This window comes from Crinia signifera, chromosome 2 (assembly GCF_055691185.1).
Source record: "Crinia signifera chromosome 2, ASM5569118v1, whole genome shotgun sequence".
Lineage (NCBI taxonomy): Eukaryota > Metazoa > Chordata > Amphibia > Anura > Myobatrachidae > Crinia > Crinia signifera.
Window position 1 is genome coordinate 4,192,284 of NC_139218.1, and position 15,083 is coordinate 4,207,366.

The 15,083-nt window shown below is 51.4% G+C and overlaps 1 protein-coding gene across 3 annotated transcripts in view; it reads left to right on the forward strand.

Annotated features, from left to right (window-relative positions):
* LOC146059332 (butyrophilin-like protein 3) overlaps positions 1-15,083 on the forward strand; it is a 71,721-nt gene that overhangs the window by 27,667 nt on the left and 28,971 nt on the right. For all 3 annotated transcript variants that reach the window (XM_083171466.1, XM_083171468.1, XM_083171467.1), the window contains 3 exons: positions 9,464-9,644; positions 12,481-12,526; positions 12,937-13,257. In XM_083171466.1, coding sequence (XP_083027592.1) covers positions 9,630-9,644; positions 12,481-12,526; positions 12,937-13,257 — 382 coding nt within the window. In that variant the 5' untranslated portion in view covers positions 9,464-9,629. The remainder of the gene's footprint in view (positions 1-9,463; positions 9,645-12,480; positions 12,527-12,936; positions 13,258-15,083) is intronic.

Genomic DNA, 15,083 nt, shown 5'->3' on the forward strand with positions numbered 1-15,083 from the left:
CCAGCACCGGGTAAAGTGGTTCCTGGGAAGGAGCCCGCAAAGAGAACTCAAAGGGAGGAGGAGTTGATGGTGCCACCGGGGTGGATGACCGAGGGGTCCACTACCGAGATCCCAGGGGGGGAGGCAGAGGAACTATGGGCTGCAGAATCTGGAGCTCCATTAGCAAGAATGAGTCTGGAGGACCTAACTGACGAATGGAGGCTACGATGCAGCACACCCCCTGAAGACCGCTCACACTGCGCTCTTATCCGATGGGTGTACGAGCAACAAGAGGACCCGCTACATGCATTCAGCGTGTATAGGAACTGTGTCCTGTGTCCAGGAGAACTGAGAAGTGTCCAGGAGCAGTTGCAGTGTCTCCTGCACTGTTATGGGTATGCAGAGAGGGTCGCCCTGGCACAGGGGCAGCTGAATTCCCCAGAGTGGCTGGACCAGTGTCAGCGGGGGGAGGCAGAGGAACAGCGGCTGCTGCGGCTCATGCATCCTCAGAGAGCCACAGAACTAGACCCCCCACTGACACAGGGAGAAATCACAGAACTGTTCCCATTCAGTGAGTTGGGAAATGAGGAACCAGCTGTGGAGTGTCCCTGTGATATCGCACCAGGGACCCCGGACTCTAAAGGAGCCCTAACATCATGGACTGTGATTGTGGCAGATGGATATCGGGGAGAGGATATTTATTCCCCCTGCATTGTGCCAAGTAGTGTGGCGGAGCTGGGCACTGTGGCCCCACATGGTGATGATGGACTGGTGCACACGGAGCCCGTGATAGATGGAGCAGTGCCAGTATACAGTGCAGGGGCTGCACCAGAGAATAGCCCCAGAGCAGAGCAGATCTCGGAGGCTGGGACTGTGATGGCTGAGTCCTCGCCACAGGAGGTACAAAGCAGTGGTCAGCCACTGCTCCAAGCAGCTAGCCAAAGGATGGGGGTGCACCCAAAAATGGCACCCCAGGAAGAATGGCAGTACATCTTCCCTTTTGCAGATGTGGGAGATGGAGACTTTGAAACTAGCGGCCAGGGGGTCTGCAATGAATGTGCCCCAGCAGAGGGGGCAGTACTTCTCCCCTACATGACCACCAGCGGCCCAGCGAATGAGGGCATCTTGCCCCAGGAGCCCCAGCATATTCAGCAGGGGGAGATGGAAGGAAATGTGTCTGGTGTGTGCTCTGCCACTCTACCACCCCAGGAGGATTATCCAGGACTGTTCCCACTTAGCCATCAGAGCCAGGAGGATCTGAAGTCAAAAGGCAGGTATGTGACCGGGGTGCCAGAGCAGGGAGTAGAGGCTGGGGTGCAGCGCTTCTGTGAGTCCCCTGCAAGAGTGACTGACTGTAATTATGTGCCCGGGGAGCCGCTGCAGAAAACAGGCAGCCAAGCAAGCAAACATGGAGGGGATGGTCAGAGGCATAGCTCATCACCCCCCTGCGCCTCAGAGGAAGACACCTCACCAGCCAGCATGGCACGAGCAAGAGAATGTGAGTTTGCACCTGGGGCTGTAAGGGAGATGCCAGCAGTGCTGCCTTACAATGCCACCCCACCAGTCCCTCTCATAGCCAGGCTGTGGAAGCAGTGCACACTGGGGAAGATGGAAGTTTGCCCAGGTGAGGCCCAGCAGTTGTTGCTCAAAGGGCTGGGGGAGGTGTTCGACCCAAGGGGGGGATTGTGGGTAAATCATGGGGAGACTTGCGTATACCCCCTGCTCTTCTGCAGCCATGGTGTGAAGGAGAATTCCCTGGGCCACTGCCTACTGCTGAGGGCAGGTGGGGGCTGGGTGTGCTCAGGCCCTGGGAGGTGGGTGAGGAGGATCCCACCAGCAAGGCCCTTGGTACTTGTGAGTTATCCGGGCTGCCGATTTTTTTCATCGCGCCCGAAATCGTGGGCATCGCGTCGGTCGTGGCCGTTATAAGGAGCCGCGACACGATGCCCACGATTTCCCATAGACAGTAATGTTAAAAGACACGATGGACCCGATTTCCGACCCGATTTCCCATAGACAGTAATGTTAAAAGACGCGATGGACCCGATTTCCCATAGACAACAATGTTAAAATAAAATGACAATGTGAAATTGGCCAATATGGGCATTTCACATTGGATATGTTTTAAAAAAAAAATGTTTCATGGCCCCCCACCACCGTTAACGCCACCCCGCTATTGACGCCAACCCGAAGCGTGGCGAGCGCAGCGAGCCCGCGAGGGGCGGCGGTACGCGTCCTCCGACCTTTTCATACCCCTACTATCCACTAGGGCGTGGAGTGAGAATAGAATAGTGTGGCGAGCGCAGCGAGCCACCGAGCCCGAAGCGTGGCGAGCGGACGCGGACACCTGTGAAGCCCGCGAAGGGACGCGTTTACCTGTGAAGGTATCCGCGTCCCCTCGCCACGCTTCGGGCTCGCTGCGCTCGCCACACTATTCTATTCTCACTCCACGCCCTAGTGGATAGTAGGGGTATGAAAAGGTCGGCGTTAACGGTGGTGGGGGGCCATGAAACATTTGTTTTTAAAACATATCCAATGTGAAATGGCCATATTGGCCAATTTCACATTGTCATTTTATTTTAACGTTGCTGTCTATGGGAAATCGGGTCCATCGCGTCTTTTAACATTACTGTCTATGGGAAATCGGGTCCATCGCGTCTTTTAACATTACTGTTTATGGGAAATCGCGGGCATCGCGTCGCGGTCCCTTATAACGGCCACGACCGACGCGATGCCCCCGATTTGGGGCTAAATCGCGGGCATCGCGTCGGTCGGGTGTCCTTAAGTTAACTAAACTTAAGGACAAAATCGGCAGCCCGGATAACTCACAAGTACCAGGCCCTTCAATCATCACGTAAGGGTCCAGAGGACCATCTAGAACTGGGGGAGGTGTTCAGCCTGAGTGAAGAGTTTGGGGGGCGCTTTTGAGGGAAGAGCCGGGGAAGGATTGCGGATACCCCCTGCTCTTCTGCAGCCATGGTGTGAAGGAGAATTCCCTAGGCCACTGCCTACTGCTGAGGGCAGGTGGGGGCAAAGTGTGCTGAGGCCCTGCAAGGTGGATGAACAGACATGGATGGAAGTTTGCCCAGGGGAGGCCCAGCAGCTTCAGGGGCTGGGGGAGGTTTCAGACCCAAGTGGGGTGGATTTGAAGGCGTTTGAGGGAGGGACATTGTCGGTACCCGCCGCTCCTCTGCAGCCAACATCAGCACTATTGTTAAGAGCGGCCAGGTTCCCTGATGCTGGTCTGCGTGCGCAGATCGGGCCCCTCCCAGTTGCGCCAGAGGCGGAGGGAGGAGGAACAACCAAAAGGGAAGGCGAGGAGGAAACATTCCCACCTGAAAGTGGAAAACCCTGTACAAGGAGTACTGGAGGTTGTGCGCCAAACTGTGAATGGCTGAGCCCAGGAGGGCCAGGGATAAGCAATGCGCAGGGACATTGTGTAGCCGTGAATCGCAGCGGCGGTAAACAACAGGGGTGCTGTGTGACGAAACCAGGCCACGCCCCTTTCCGTCATATGTTGTTCTCCCGCCTCTTTCTGCGCTTCAGCAAAGAGAATTGCAAAATGCCGGCGATAACCGGATATTATCACTGACTGTATTCATATCTGAGCTGTGTTCCCCAGACTGCTGTATACAGGGGACATCACAGGGCGGTATGTCAGACAATAATAGGATGTTATACTGAATAATCCAAATAGGTTATTCCATTAGGCTGAGTATGTGTGCTACTGGAGGGAAATATTCCCTCATGTTATGTAAATGACTGTAATATGTTCCCAAAGCTTTGTATACTGTATCCCATACTGTTACATATGCATATGAAGGCAAGAAGATAGTTTTCTGGGCACAGGAGAAACTGGTAGGGAGGATCAGTGTTGCCCGTGGTTACGTCACTGCCTCCAGGTCCTGTTCTTAGTAAACTGCGATGGTATCATGAATAAGGGATTTGTGACTATGAAGTTAATTATGGCAGTCTTCCCAAATGCGTATTACTTAAATATTGTAACTATATATGTGGAGACAAATGGTCCGGCTAGAATGGACCAAATGATTAGATTACAATCTGGTCAGTTTGTGTATAGTTTTTGGTTCAGGGATCAAAGGGCCTCTATACAGTTAGTAATAGAGACAAAACTAGCTGCCCAATACACTTCCCCCAAGGTCTATGGTCAGTCTCCAGAGAAGAGATCTGTTCACATGAAGGTGTGAAATCCCTCACATACACAAGCTTCAAAGCCAGCTGAAGGGAGCAATGTAATCAGCCCCTGGACAGGTAACAGGAGACCCTGTTACATTCATGCAACTGCACCCAGCATAGGAAGGGTTAAGAATTCCTGAGGGAGGGGGAGAGGGGTGCCTTTGGGATGTAAGTTGGTGTTTGTAGGGAGAGAGGAGAGAGATGTGAATGAGAGCCAGCGCTGGGAGTCATGGACTAGCGTGTCCTGCCCATCTGAGCTTAATCTGAAGGTAACGTGCTAAGGTTCTGATAACGTGTCTAATACCATACCTCCCAACTGTCACGCTCACCGCGGGAACGTCCCGAAATTCGGGGACGTTCCCGCGTCCCGCCCGGGGCTGCCATTGTCCTGCGGTGGGGGGGGACAGTTGGGAGCCCCCCCAGCTTGCCGAGAATAGACGCTGTGCGCATGCGCACAGCGTCTATTCAGCGCCAACGAGCGGCGAAAACGGGGGCGTGGCCAGAGTTCGCGGCACCCCGTGAGGCCACGCACCCTTCCCTCGAGGCCACGCCCCCTTTTAGGCAGCGCGCACGGCTTCGCCGCGCGAACATCCCGTCCTCCCAACTTCAAAAGTTGGGAGGTATGTAATACTGATGGCCTTTCTGTATATAATGTATATAGACTGTAATTGCTGATTTTACATGTATAACCCGTGTGTAAAAAAAAGGTAATACTTTTGTACCTTTGCTATTGTGTATTCCTGTGCGATCTTTGGAACTCGGAGTGACCTCGGGGCTCTGCTTGAGGCATAAGTCACGCGGCGCTGCTGCATGATCCCGGGATCCTCACAGGCAGTAAGGTGTGAGGAGGGCAGCAAGGTGTGAGGAGGGCAGTGCGAGCTGTAGGAGGGGCAGTAAGGTGTGAGGAGGGCAGTGTGAGCTGTAGGAGGGGCAGTAAGGTGTGAGGAGGGCAGTGCGAGCTGTAGGAGGGGCAGAAAGGTGTGAGGAGGGCAGTGCGAGCTGTAGGAGGGGAGGGACAGTAAGGTGTGAGGAGGGCAGTGTGAGCTGTAGGAGGGGCAGTAAGGTGTGAGGAGGGCAGTGTGAGCTGTAGGAGGGGCAGTAAGGTGTGAGGAGGGCAGTGCGAGATATAGGAGGGGAGGGACAGTAAGGTGTGAGGAGGGCAGTGTGAGCTGTAAGAGGGGAGAGACAGTAAGGTGTGAGGAGGGCAGTGTGAGCTGTAGGAGGGGCAGTGAAGTGTGAGGAGGGCAGTGTGAGCTGCAGGAGGGTCAGTAAGGTGTGAGGAGGGCAGTGTGATCTGTAGGAGGGGCAGTAAAGTGTGAGGAGGGCAGTGTGAGCTGCAGGAGGGGCATTAAAGTGTGAGGAGGGCAGTGTGAGCTGCAGGAGGGTCAGTAAGGTGTGAGGAGGGCAGTGTGATCTGTAGGAGGGGCAGTAAAGTGTGAGGAGGGCAGTGTGAGCTGCAGGAGGGTCAGTAAAGTGTGAGGAGGGCAGTGTGAGCTGTAGGAGGGGCAGTAAGGTGTGAGGAGGGCAGTGTGGATTGTAGGAGGGGCAGTAAGGCATGAGGAGACCAGTGTGAGCTGTAGGAGGGGCAGTGTGAGCTGCAGAAGGAGCAGTAAGGCGTGAGGAGATCTGTGTGAGCTGTAGGAGGGGCAGTAAGGTGTGAGGAGGTCAGTGTGAGCTGTAGGAGGGGCAGTGAAGTGTGAGGAGGGCAGTGTGAGCTGCAGGAGGGTCAGTAAGGTGTGAGGAGGGCAGTGTGATCTGTAGGAGGGGCAGTAAAGTGTGAGGAGGGCAGTGTGAGCTGCAGGAGGGTCAGTAAAGTGTGAGGAGGGCAGTGTGAGCTGTAGGAGGGGCAGTAAGGTGTGAGGAGGGCAGTGTGGATTGTAGGAGGGGCAGTAAGGCATGAGGAGACCAGTGTGAGCTGTAGGAGGGGCAGTGTGAGCTGCAGAAGGAGCAGTAAGGCGTGAGGAGATCTGTGTGAGCTGTAGGAGGGGCAGTAAGGTGTGAGGAGGGCAGTGTGAGCTGTAGGAGGGGCAGTGAAGTGTGAGGAGGGCAGTGTGAGCTGCAGGAGGGTCAGTAAGGTGTGAGGAGGGCAGTGTGATCTGTAGGAGGGGCAGTAAAGTGTGAGGAGGGCAGTGTGAGCTGCAGGAGGGTCAGTAAAGTGTGAGGTGGGCAGTGTGAGCTGTAGGAGGGGCAGTAAGGTGTGATGAGGGCACTGTGGATTGTAGGAGGGGCAGAAAGGCATGAGGAGACTAGTGTGAGCTGTAGGAGGGGCAGTGTGAGCTGCAGAAGGAGCAGTAAGGCGTGAGGAGATCTGTGTGAGCTGTAGGAGGGGCAGTAAGGTGTGAGGAAAGCATTTTGAGCTGTAGGAGGGGCAGTGAAGTGTGAGGAGGGCAGTGCGAGCTGTAGGAGGGACAGTAAGTTGTGAGGAGGGCAGTGTGAGCTGTAGGAGGGGAGGGACATTAAGGTGTGAGGAGGGCAGTGTGAGCTGTAGGAGGGACAGTAAGTTGTGAGGAGGGCAGTGTGAGCTGTAGGAGGGGAGGGGCAGTAAGGTGTGAGGAGTGCAGTGTGAGCAGTAGGAGGGGCAATTTCGTGTGAGGAGGGCAGTGTGTGCTGTGCGAGGGGTAGTAATGTTACAGGACCACTGTGTTGGTGCAGTGTCATACCTGGTTCTTTAAAAGCAGCTTTGGTTGACTCAGGGCCTCTTCACTAGGAGCCTGTAGCAAGAGAATGGACACCCCAAGGAGGACCCCACAGATAGACAGTGGGAGGGTGAGGCTGCAGGAGGGGAGGTTAGGGTTAGGCTGCAGGAGGGGAGGTTAGGGTTAGGCTGCTGGAGAGGAGGTTAGGGGTAGGCTACAGGAGGGGAGGTTGGGGTTAGGCTGCAGGAGGGGAGGGTAGGATTACGCTGCAGGAGGGGAGGTTAGGGTGAGGCTGTGGGAAGGGAGATTAGGGTGAGGCTGCGGGAGGGGAGGTTAGGGTGAGGCTGCAGGAGGGGAGATTAGGGTTAGGCTGCAGGAGGGGAGGTTAGGGTTAGGCTACAGGAGGGGAGGTGAGGGTTAGGCTGCAGCAGGGGAGGTTAGGTCTAGGCTGCAGGAGGGGAGGTTAGGGTTAGGCTGCAGCAGGGGAGGTTAGGTCTAGGCTGCAGGAGGGGAGGTTAGGGTTAGGCTACAGGAGGGGAGGTTAGGCAGCAGGAGGGGAGATTAGGGTGAAGCTGCGGGGGGGAGGTTAGGGTTAGGCTGCAGGAGGGGAGGTTAGGGTTAGGCTGCAGGAGGGGAGGTTAGGGTTAGGCTGCAGGAGGGGAGGTTAGGGTTATGCTGCAGCAGGGGAGGTTAGGGTTAGGCTGCAGAAGGGGAGGTTAGGCAGTAGGAGGGGAGGTTGGGCTGCAGGAGGGGAGGTTAGGGCGAGCCTGCGGGAGGGGAGGTTAGGGTGAGGCTGCGGCAGGGGAGGTTAGGGTTAGGTTGCAGGAGAGGAGGTTAGGCTGCAGGAGGGGAGGTTAGGGTTAGGCTGCGGGAGGGGAGGTTAGGGTTAGGCTGTGGGAGGGGAGGTTAGGGTTAGGCTGCAGGAGGGGAGGTTAGGGTTAGGCTGCAGGAGGGAAGGTTAGGGTTAGGCTGCAGGAGGGGAGGTTAGGGTTAGGCTGCAGGAAGGGAGGTTAGGGTTAGGCTGCGGGAGGGGAGGTTAGGGTTAGGCTGCAGGAAGGGAGGTTAGGGTTAGGCTGCGGGAGGGGAGGTTAGGGTTAGGCTGCGGGAGGGGAGGTTAGGATTATGCTGCGGGAGGGGAGGTTAGGATTATGCTGTGGGAGGGGAGGTTAGGGTGAGGCTGCGGGAGGGGAGGTTAGGATTATGCTGCGTGAGGGGAGGTTAGGGTGAGGCTGCAGGAGGGGAGGTTAGGATTATGCTGCAGGAGGGGAGGGGAGGTTAGGGTGAGGCTGCGGGAGGGGAGTTTAGGGTTAGGCTGCAGGAGGGGAGGTTAGGGTTAGGCTGCAGCAGGGGAGGTTAGGGTTAGGCTGCAGGAGGGGAGGTTAGGGTTAGGCTGCAGGAGGGGAGGTTAGGCAGCAGGTGGGGAGGTCAGGGTTAGGCTGCAGGAGGGGAGGTTAGGGTTAGGCTGCAGGAGGGGAGGTTAGGGTTAGGCTGCGGGAGCGAGAGGTTAGGGTCAGGCTGCAGGAGGGGAGGATAGGGTGAGGCTGCAGGAGGGGAGGTTAGGGTTAGGCTGCGGGAGAGGAAGTTAGGCTGTGGGAGGGGAGGTTAGGGTTAGGCTGCAGCAGGGGAGGTTAGGGTTAGGCTGCGGGAGAGGAGGTTAGACTGCAGGAGGGGAGGTTAGGGTTAGGCTGCAGCAGGGGAGGTTAGGGTTAGGCTGCAGGAGGGGAGGTTAGGGTTAGGCTGCAGGAGGGGAGGTTAGGCAGCAGGTGGGGAGGTCAGGGTTAGGCTGCAGGAGGGGAGGTTAGGGTTAGGCTGCAGGAGGGGAGGTTAGGGTGAGGCTGCAGGAGGGAGAGGTTAGGGCCAGGCTGCAGGAGGGGAGGATAGGGTGAGGCTGCAGGAGGGGAGGTTAGGGTTAGGCTGCAGGAGGGGAGGTTAGGGTTAGGCCATGGGAGTGAGGCATCACGCTTGGCTAGACCTGATACCACATCATATTTTTTCACCAGTGACCCCTGTAGTTTGGATTTGGGCTTTGCTGCTATGGGTGCACCAGTCACGGCTCCTTGAACAGGTTCTCCATGTGGCACTGGCAAGCTCTTGGAAACAGATAGTGCGGACTCAGAATTACTTGTAGTCATCTTAGCCGGGTCGTACACTAGTAGTCACGGGGTACGGGACACGAGTGTCAGACAGGAGAGAAGTCAGAAGGCAGGGTGAGGTCATCCACTGGTAATCAGGAATCACAAGATAAGACACAAGGGGGAAATTTACTAAGAATACGAATATGAAAATTCGTATCCGTATTCTTAGTATGAATGAATACGACTGGCATCGTAAACCACACACAATGCCGATGGCCATGTGGTTGTCCCTGGACACAGCCACTGGAGGGTGCCAGTGTGCAGCAGGGAGCAGAGAGGTGAGTGGCACAGGGGGTATACAACGCTCCGTGCAGAGGCTGCTGCAATACTGGTCCCGGGCACAGGCACCAGGAGGAGAGTGGGCTGTGACTGTGATAGTGATGGAGCAGCATTATTCTCGCCATTACTGACTTTTTTTTTTAATCGACCTTGTTCCTCCTCTCCCGCCACCTGTCCATCCAAGTAGAGTGAGAGGTGAGAGGTGAGTTTCTCATGGTCATTTGTGTTTTAATGCAGACAGTGGACATTATCCAGGACTCGCGCTATCCAGGACTCGCGCTATCCAGGACTCGCACTATCCAGGACTCGCACTACCCAGGACTCGCACTATCCAGGACTCGCACTATCCAGGACTCGCACTATCCAGGACTCACACTGGACCTGCAGCCTGTGATTACAGAGGATGATGGGATGGATGGTAAGATTTAGTAACTGAGACTATGGACCTTATACCGGTCCACACACAGCGCTGCGAGTTTCGCATGCATATTCGCAGAAATGCCACTGCGCATTAAGAAAACATTGTCCGCCGTGCGAACATGTGGGGGAATGAGCAAATTAGAATAAGGTCCTATGTACCGGGCTTATATCACCATGGGAGGAAGGATAAGCGTTACTGCAGGGGTGAGGACCACTGGGTGGCCCAGAATATGTTATAGTATTTGTGAGTGACCTTGGGTGGCCAGAGGGTTTCCTTCTTCTCCTTTACTGCTGAAGGGACTATTTGGCACTAGTGGAGCCATACTGCTAAGGTGGCAAAACACCTACAGATTTATCTTCAGATCTGGCTGGTTGGAACAAACATCTGGTAATATCTGAATGACAGTTTGTCAGTTTTCCAGCATTTACAAGCAACTGTCATTTGCTCTCATCCATAACCAGGTTTTTGTTCCAACCAGCCAGATCTGAAGATGAATCAGTAGGTGTAGGGACAGCTTTAGTCATCAGGACGCTCAGACGTGGGCCCCATCAGCTTCATCTGATCAGCTTTGGCCACATCGATATGGTCCAGTGATGGTATCGCCATAAGCCCCAGTACACATCTGTAAGATACCCCCTCATTGGATGTAACCAATACATGTCTGTAAGCTACCCTCTCATTGGATGTAACCAATACATGTCTGTAAGCTACCCCCTCATTGGATGTAACCAATACAAACATGTAACCTACCCTCTCATTGGATATAACCAATACATGTCTGTAAGCTACCTATTCATTGGATGTACCAAATACATGTCTGTAAGCTACCCCCTCATTGGATGTAACCAGGGCTATTTTTCAGCAGGCTCCAGCAGGAACTGAGGCCCTTATTCTAGTTCACTCTTTCTGACAAAATATTTCTTAGATGGACAAAACCATGTGCACTGCAGGTGAGGCAGGTCTTACTTGTGCAGAGATAATTAGATTTGGGTGGGGTTTTACACCTGCCTCACCTGCAGTGCACATGGTTTTGTCCATCTTAAGGTGTGAACACACAGGGGCGATTTTGTATAATATCGCGGGAAATATGGTCGCTAAGCGACCATATTGCCCACGATGGGAGTGTGCACTGGCGATATATCGCCGGGTGCGCGCTCCCGTTTTTACCCCTGTAGTGATCGCTGGTCGCAGGAACATGCTCCTGCGACCAGCTGATTACCACTGCCCGGCTCCCCCCAGCAGTTTCTTTTTCATCAGCGACCATCTCTGGTCGCTGATGAAAAGGAGAAACTGAGCAATATATCTCCCCCGTGTGTATGGGGCTTCAGAAATATTTTGTCAGAAAGAGTGAACTAGAATAAGGGCCTCAGTTCCTGCTGGAGCCTGCTAAAAAATATCCCTCGATGTAACCAATACACATCTGTAAACTACCCCCTCATTGGATGTAACCTGTACACAGCTGTAAGCTGCCCCCTTATTGGATGTAACCAATACACGCATATAAGCTAAAAATGGTAACGCTCTCTCCATTAGCTTACAGGATCCTAAGAACACAAAACCAGAACTGAGAATTATATATGATTTATTCCTAGAAATACTACAGAGCTTTAGTGATAAAAATGGTTACAAGATATTACAATGATTTTAAAAGTACACACAAGATAAATGCAATTCAGAAATAAAAAGGGAATAAAAAGAAATGGCAGAACTGTATCTTACACCTACAGTAAGTACAAATCCTGACGTGGGGGGGTCGCCACATGAAATCAAACGGTTGCTCCCAGCTAGATGCTGTTCCCCAAGAAGTACCAACTAGGTATTGAAAGGAACAGAGGTTTTATCTGCAGCCTCCCTCATCCCTCCCACCCTTGGGATTTTTAACTCTTCTCTTGCTGATCATTAGGGAATGTATTGATCTTCTACAGTACTGTACATGCAGAATTCCTCTGCTGTTTTCAAAGGGATTGATAACTGGCAGGCTTCACTGATAAGAGATCTAACTGGGTGGGGGGACAAGCTCTGTCCTCTCTTCTGGGCCATGGTTTATGAGGGTCTCAGATCTTTATCTGGCATCCTACCTTCAAAGGATTCCTACAGAGGGTCAATCTGAGGGAATACAGACCTCAAAATCCCAGGGTCACCTACAGTTTACCCACATAATACAAGACATGTCCTGATCTCCCACATAATAATCACAGGAGACATAAATTGACAACAATATCAGACATACATTGATCTCACATAATAATAACGGGAGGCATACTTTATTCGGCCTACCACCTGATCTGATCGTTACATGCGCCCTCATTGGATGTAACCAATACATGCACGTAAGCTACCCCCTCATTGGATGTAACCAGTACACACCTGTAAGCTACTCCCTAATTGCACGTAACCAGTACACACCTGTAAGCTACCCCCTCATTGGATGTAACCAGTACACACCTGTAAGCTACCACCTCATTGGACGTAACCAGTACACACCTGTAAGCTACAGTACCCCCTCATTGGATGTAACCAGTACACACCTGTAAGCTTCCCCCTCATTGGATGTAATCAGTACACACCTGTAAGCTACCCCCTCATTGGATGTAACCAGTACGCACCTGTAAGCTACCACCTCATTGGATGAGTGCCTGGCCTCACAGTTAATGATTCTCTTTTTCCTACCTTAGCATCTGCCTACTAGTAATATATTCCAGCTTTCCATCATGTATGTGTGATTGTTGTATGTTCCGTATTGTCTCTATAAATAATGATAATGATCATATGATAATAGATTATTTCTAAGTGACGTCTGAATGATCTTCTCATGGTGACATTTGTGTTCCAGATGCTGGTGATGCTCTACCTATGTCTCCAGACTGGACTCTCATCTGGTAAATGTCTCAGGATCCTGTTGTATGTCGGCTATGTGCCCAGATAGCCATGGGCTTAGATATAGCTTTGCCCAGATTACCCCCCCATTGGGCCCACAATCCCTGGTAGCGCGTCTTGTCCCTTCTCAGGTGTCACTGGAGTGTACATTAATTATTAGAGTGTTTGTATACATCGCACCAGAGTGAGGATGGGGCTCAGAGTCCTGAAGAACATAACTGTTCCATCGTCTGGTCCTGAGCACACTATCTCTTCCCATATTTATATACCTCCATCTTGGGGTTCTCACAAAGCAGACACCTCTAAGAGGCATGGGGCATGTCCCACATACAAATGTTCCTACACCCGAGAGATAGGGACTAACAGGACGAGAGCGGATTCCTGGGGTAACATTGGCCTTTTCATCCCCCAGGTGGTGAAGTGGTGACTTATTTCTATGACACCGTCCAGCTCCCCTGCCACTTCAGTTTTGTAGAACATGGTGTGACTGTGATCTGGGAGAAGATAGAAGATGGAAGGAAAGTGGTGGTTCACAGATTCAGTGATGGTTGGGACAGTCTGGAGGATCAGGACCCTCGGTACCGAAATCGCACAAAACTGTCCAAAGAGTTTTCAAAGCAAAAGCTTGACCTGAGGCTGAGTGATGTCACCTTCTCTGATGAGGGCACGTACTACTGCCGAGCCGCCAGTGAGAGGGGTCATGGAGACCTCATGGTGACACTGTCCATAGACCGTAAGTCCTCTCCTATCCATTATTACCTTTCATCGCCACAGTGTCAGTGTCACGGGAGGGGACATTGAGCTCGAACCTCTCATGTTCTGTAACAAAGGCCTGGTGTATTCCATGGGGGTTATAGCGCATGGCAGGCTTGCCATCAGTAATAGGGACCCCCTCTTCGACCCTCGTGTGCCTGGTGAGACGTCCGTTGTCCCCAGCACTGGTGGCACCACTCTACATCGCTTCATGTATATCCAGTCCTGGGTCCCCTATCTGTCTGGTCCCAGCAGCCGAGTTTTTTGAGGGGGGAGTAGGGGAGAGAGGGATATTCAGGGTCCGCACACGGTTTGTCCAGTAAGGACAGATGCCCCAAAAATAATTATTGGGGTAAGGTAAGTAGGCTGCCTTTATCGAGATATGTGGCAGTGGGTGCTATCCGGGCAATGTGGTAGATATAGGAATGAGAAAAAGAAGAATTGCGCTGTGGATGCACACCAAAGAGAAGGGTTTGATTTGGGGGGGGGGGGGGGAAGGTAACGTACCCCACAAAAAATGGTATTTAAAATATAACTTTTATTATTGGTTACTAAAAAGAAAAGAGACCAACTTTTCATGCAGATTTTTTTATATATATATATATATATATATATATATATATATATATATATATATATATATATAATCGCATGGGGTGGTCCCCTTCTGAGACTTGCGAAATTATTAGAGAATTAAAAAGACTTTAAACATACAAACATGTAACATACATCTGTGATGTGCTTTGGCACGAAAGAAAGAAAAGTGATTTTTATAGGGATAAAAAGAGTTTCCCTAAGGCTGGCTACAAATTGTTGCTGTGAATTTGTTCTGCTGTATTGGATAGGTTAGATTCCTTGGTTAGGGAGGGGGATGTTTTGGGTGTCTTTATTTATAGGGGTTTTAATTCCCGCTTTTATAAAACCTGTTTATGTCCATATCCTGGTCAGTATTTAGTAGATGGTTTTTTCCCCCCAAAATTATTGGGTCTGTGCACTTTTTATTTCCTTCTATGGGGCTATTCAGTGCTTTAGGAAAGATGTAATAGATGGTTTTTCATATATGGGTTGCCTTATGTGAATATTTTGTAATGCAGGGAATGGTGAGTGTCAAATATTGGGTTTAATTCCTCAATATTCCTTATTCATCTGGATGGCTGGTTGCCATTCACTTCTGCATTTATTCATTATCCCATATATAGACCACCTAGCATTAATATTATCCGATACTAGGGATGGAAATTACCAATAAATTGTTGGTTTCCTAGTATCCCTTTATTTTTCTATGCCTAGGTGGTTATAGTGTCTAATGTTTTATACCATCTATTATATATCAAGGTATGTGTGCAGCCATTAGATATGTCCACCGTGTCTTAGGGCTCCCTTGGTAATTGATCAGGGTAGATGTTATGCACAGTGGCAGGTTGGTCCAAATTTACATGGAATCAGGTACTGACAGATTCCAGAATATTTATGACCAAGACTAATGGCATAAATTTATACAGGTTTCAGATGATGTTTATAACTGGATTTTTGACACTTTGCCCCTATAATCAGTATAAGAGATTTTTGCAGGCATTCGGTCAGCTAGATACAGTGTTAATAGACTTTTATTTGTCTATATAATTTTTTAGACAAATTGTTTTATCAGCGTTAGAATATTGCTGATATTAAGTCTGCTGAGATTATTATATTAAATATATGTGCCCAAAATGTCTGACTGTTTTAAGTTCAGACAGATTTGGGATATCTCAGGCTGTCTCCCTTGTTTGGGATTATGTCTATTTCAACACCTTCCAGTTGATCATT